The sequence below is a fragment of the Lucilia sericata genome, unplaced genomic scaffold (assembly GCF_015586225.1).
Source record: "Lucilia sericata isolate MDLA Ls3-8-SP2 unplaced genomic scaffold, ASM1558622v1 Contig001492F_arrow, whole genome shotgun sequence".
NCBI lineage: Eukaryota > Metazoa > Arthropoda > Insecta > Diptera > Calliphoridae > Lucilia > Lucilia sericata.
In genome coordinates, this window is record NW_023995420.1 from 100,070 (window position 1) to 105,794 (window position 5,725).

Below are 5,725 nucleotides of genomic sequence, written 5' to 3' on the forward strand. Positions count from 1 at the left end.
TTGTGATATTGTATTAAGCTAGCTTTTATATGGTGTGTTTGGTGTGCTGAACTTACAGCTTTGCCTGTGAGTTGTTTATTAAGATCTTAGGTACATTTTTGTAGTTGATTGTTTTCTTGAATTTTGAACGGTTTGCTACCTATAGAACTTAACAGGGGAAAAAAGGTAAAAAAATCGTTTTTTTAAGTTTTCTTTTTTTTTTCTTTTTTGCTATTTTGATCATGAAGATAAAGTTTTTTGACACAATTTTTGTTCTAAATTTATCGTTACTCTTTATTAAATTTTAAAAATTGCTGGTATAAAATATATTTTTTCCTTTCGCCAATATAAAAGTGCAACATGCCTTTTAACATGTTTTCTATAAACTGTTCTGCATAGTATTTTCACACATACTAACAGATGGTAATAATTGTACGCACACATACATATGCAGATCACATGAACAATGTATGTGTGTAAATGTAATCTTATATGTTAGGCATTGTTATAGTGTGTGTGTATGCAAGTATGCGTTTGAAATGTTTAAGTAACACATGTTTGTGGAAATTCTATAATATTTTCTTTTTTTTTGTATCTTTCTTTTGATTTCAAAATATTTTTAAAATTTTACTATTAAATCTGTGTTTTTTGGTTGAAATTGTTAAACTTTAATGCTTATACTTAAGAAACTTTATTAATAAACATTTAGTACTGAATGCAAGTTGTACTTTAGAAACTCTTTGCTTTCTTAACACTTTAGCCAGTTACTTTGAAGATTAAACAAGAATTTCATTTTTATTCAATTGAAAATGTTTTCGTATAAGAGGCGAATTTTTCCCCCTTTTATATGATTTCAAGTTGTTTTTGATTTTCTGTTTACCTGCTGTGAAATTATGATTATTATTTATTTGAAATATGAAAATCTGTTTTTCTTTGTCGTTACGTGAGTGGAATTTCTTTATGGATTTTTACTCGCACATATACATACACCCATATTTTTACACAAAATGTAGAATATATTAAACATGAAATAAGTAAGTTAATTACTTGTGGAAACTATACTATACTTTAGATGCTCCCTTGGCTGAGATCATAATAAGACAAATATAATAGTCAAACACTACAGTCTATGCTAATGCTTAAATAAATATTTAAGGAAAAAGTGTATATTTCCATACACTGTGAAAATTTGCATTTAAAGTTGGAGAAAAAAAATATGGTTAAGGATAAACATACTCCTAATCAAGAAATTTTTTTGATGGTACCAGAAATTAAATATACTTAATTTAAGAACAAAAAATAAAAAAAATAACTTTATATTTCTTTCAGTGTATACACGTGTTTATTTGTTATTATGTACGAATATTATATTTGTAGAATAAATACAGCAAATTCAAACTCTGTGTTTACATACATATTTGATAGTTTAACTGTTGCTGTAGGGGTTAAAAGTTCATCTGCCTGTAACAAGGAGTCTATGGTCAACAACTATTGCAGAAAATAAAAGATTTTGAGGAAAATATCATAGACATTTATACGCTTAGTTAGTTTATTTGTTGTTTATGTTTTTCTTATTATGTATTTTGACCAAAATATGAAAACAAAAGCTGTAGCCAAATAAAAGCATAGAACTAAACAAAAAACAAATACTACGGTGATTATAAAAAGATATTTATTTTTATGTACAATGTGCTATGTATTTTTATATTTGATTTTCCCAATATTGCAAAGCTTAAGTTTGATCTTTACAGTTTATGGGTTAACGATTTCGATTAATAAAACGATTCGATTTTAATAAAACTTCAGATGTAAGTTTCCTATTATCTGGATTTTTATATTCTGAAAAGGTTTTATATAAAATGCATAAAAGTAAGGAATTAAGACTGATTTTCAAAAATATTACCAAAAAATAGTTTTCTGCGAAATCCTTAAAATTTAAAACCCAGCTTCCGCTAATCTGTGGTAGATATCGATTTAATTTCTTTACCATTTTATTCTCTTCTTTATTGTCCATAAGTCACATAAAGATTTTCTCAAAATTTTAAAATTTGCTTAACAAAATTGTTAAAAGCTTGAAATTGGAGTTTTGAAACTGGCATCTGAAGGGGTTTTAAATGAAGTTTATTTTTTAGAAATTACTTGTAGTAAACTACATATGCATTTAAAAAAAATTCATAATTATTTTATTTTTATTAAAAAATATACGAATTAATGAAAATGTTAAGATTAACAAAACAATAAAGTCTTTTGTTTGAAATATTTCTTGACACTCTGTGTTAAGTTTTTCCTATGATTTGCGAATTTAATTAATAATTTCTATAGTTAAAGTTAAATAAATACTTTTGTGTATACATACAATGTACACATATTTTCGGGCAAGAAAACGTGTCTGGCATATAGTATTTCCTAGTATACTTATAAACGAAAGTGATTAAGTTAAACATAACTTCGTCTGAGATACATCTAATGATTTTAGATAAATACTTAAATATGAGCAACTAAATAAATTGTTCACTTGAACTAGACATTTGTTCGGCAATTTCACGCAGTGTTTCATAATTAACCGTAGACTGACGATTATTACTTATAAAGGAATTGAAATTTGACGGCAAAGAAGTGTTTCCATCATTGTTCACAATACGCCAATTCTCTCCAACAGACGGACCAGGTTCTGGTATTTCTGAGCTCATTGATTTTTGTTGCGCTATTATGTATTCAGATTGATAAAATTGTTTACGTTTCTTATAGAATTCAGTTCGTCTACGTTCTTGATCTTCGAAATCTAAACTAGCTAATGGTGTTTGCAGTTCATCCATATTAAAGGTGCGTTCGTCGTCATCATCAGTATTATCATTGAGCATCATACGATTAGCACGATCTAGTGATTCTTGTAAACGTTTACGTAAATCTTCGGCTGCTATGGGATCACCGTGCCTAGGAAATGGTGTTTTAGCTTCAGGAATAGCAATAAATCCATAATCCTTTTGAACTGGATGATGAGTTTGTTGGATGTTTTCTTCATTAAATCTTAATTTTTTCTCTAATTTAGAATTTTGTGCTAAATTCTGGACCGAAATACTTGAACGTTGAGATTTTCGTAACATTATTTTTTAGATTTTTTACAAATTATTAAAAACACAACTGAATAAATAATGAAAGAGTAATATTTAAATAAAATGTCAAAATATTATTAAAAAAAAAATAAAATAAGTTGGAGTGCTATATTCGGCTATGCGGAATCTTAAATATCCTTCACCCATAAAAAAAAACTACGCACAATGATTAACATATATACAAAACATATTCGTGTAGAATGGTATCCCCATATCATCATTAATTCATGAGTTTTTTACGATTAAGAAATGAAGTGGACTTAATATGAATGCTATGAACGATTATCGGCCATTTCGGGAAAATTACGTCCACTTAAATTTTGTTCAGATATGATTATTTATTAATGAATGATGTTCGTTTACCTGATTTTAGGATGGGTATCTTATATGGAAACTATGGTCATTTGTGGACTGATCCAGATTTTAGTTGATAATACAATTTATATTGATATTAGATTTATGTGGGCAATACCGATATTCTAGAGAGAGTTATTAACGACAAAAAACAGTTCCGGAAGTATGTAAATTTGTAAGAGGTAAGGTTTACATCATATGGGTACCAGACCACTCGGGAGTAGTCGGCAACGAAAGGGTGAATGTAATTGCTTTAAAGGGAAGTGAACTCAAGGTAGTTAACCTAACGAACGCAAAACCATTCGACGCAACATAAGCTGAATTAAAAATATGTTTGAGAGAATCCCATAAGGCCCCTTGGAATAATGAAACGATGGGTAGAACCACTAAGATCCTAGGAGTAACCCTGATGAGAGCAAGGCGAGAAATCTCCTAAAAATGAGCAAGTCTGAGGTTAGTGGACACACGGATGTGCTCGAACATCTATACAAAATTGGACGTGCGAATTAAGACGAATGTAGAGCATGTGAAGAAGACAGTGAAATTCTGGAGGGATTCTTCGAAGATAGATCTAATTATCTTGAAAGTGATGTTATTCCGAAAATAACATTCCTGCACACAGAGAAAAAATATGGTTGTGGTAACCATAATCTAAGAGCAACATATTATGGTTAGAATTATGGTTAAAGTTAAAACATATTATGATCATTATTGGTATCAAAAATATCATATTATGATCATTACTAATATAATAAGATATCATATTATGATCAAATATAGTCCGAATATTTCATCATAACATTGTTTTATTAATCATAATGTGATGTTATAGCATTATAGTAACCATAGTATTAAGTAACCATAATTTGGTTTCATATAATAATATAATGGTTTCAAGTAATCATATTATTGTTTCAAGTAACCATATTATGGTTTCATTATATGGGTAAACATGCTTATATCTTAAACATTATATGATTAAACTTGTAAAAACCTACCATTTAATGGTTGTTTGAAAGTTTAAATGGTTCTAAAAAATTTATTATGTTTACATAGTTATCATTATTAATTTGTTGTAAAAATAATTATTTTTTTAGAGAATCATTCTCAAATTTATAATTGTCATAAATATATAAATGTTTACAGTAACTAAAATATTGATGAAATTCAATAAAAATAACAATTGTTTAGTTATGACAACAAAATATTGTTACAAAAAACATAGAATAGTTGTCCTAACCATGCCGAAACATGTTTTTTCTCTGCGTGTGATTAACACTGATTGGAAAATTCTTAGGAATTACGTCCAGGAAACTGAGTTTCTAAACATTGAAAAATAATGCATTCAGTGAAAAAAGCGCACAGCAGACCCAATAGCGGCCTAAGTGTATTTCTTCGGATTTGATGTAGTACACATACTCCTATCAACCTAACCTAACATATGTAAATTTGTATAAAAGCTATATGTCAATCATGTTATCCCTGATCGAAAGAAAAGTTTCTGAAAAAAATAAGAATCGAGAATGATAAAAAATAGACGAAAAGTCGACTTTTGGACTTTTTTCATTTAGTTAAAAGTCTACTTTTCGACTTCTCGATGAAAAGTCGATTTTTCGACTTTTTTCATTTAATTAAAAGTCGACTTTTCGACTTTAAGTATTTTATAAATAGTCGAATTTTTCCGGCTTTTCGACTTTTCTCAACTTTTCAAATTTTTCGACTTTCCGACTTTTTTTGACTTTTCGACTTTTTTCGACTTTTTCCGACTATTTTCGACTTTTCGACTTTTTCCGACTTTTCGATTTTTTCGACTTTTTGACTATTTTCGACTTTTTTTCGACTATTTTTTGACTTTTATCGAGTTTTTTCAACTATTGTAGAGTTTTTGACTTTTTGCCACTTTTTTTAAGATTTTCGACTATTTTTGACTTTTTTCTACAATTTTCGAGTTTTCGACTTTTTTCGACTTTTCCGACTTTTCTACTTTTTTCGACTTTTCGACTTTCTTCGACTTTTTTCGACTTTATTCGACTTTTTTCAACTTATCGACTTTTCGACTTTCAGACTTTTCGACTTTTTTCGACTTTTGTTAACAAAGTCGACTTTTCGACTTTTTTCACAGACCATAGTCGAGTTATCGACTTTTTTGGAACAAAATAGTCGACGTCGACAAAAAGTCGATTGTTCGATTATTTGAAAGTCGATTTATAGAACCCTAATAAAAAACCTTATGTTTTCATGGCGATCTTCTCGAAAGCATATACAATTCTTGAGGATTC

The 5,725-nt window shown here is 28.5% G+C and overlaps 1 protein-coding gene across 1 annotated transcript; it reads right to left on the reverse strand.

The window, feature by feature from the left end:
- Window positions 1-2,139: 2,139 nt before the first annotated feature.
- Window positions 2,140-3,135, reverse strand: LOC119611596. The gene has a single exon (XM_037967246.1). The coding sequence runs from the start codon at window positions 3,081-3,083 to the stop codon at window positions 2,478-2,480; it is 606 nt and encodes a 201-aa protein (XP_037823174.1). The 5' UTR covers window positions 3,084-3,135; the 3' UTR covers window positions 2,140-2,477.
- Window positions 3,136-5,725: the final 2,590 nt, after the last annotated feature.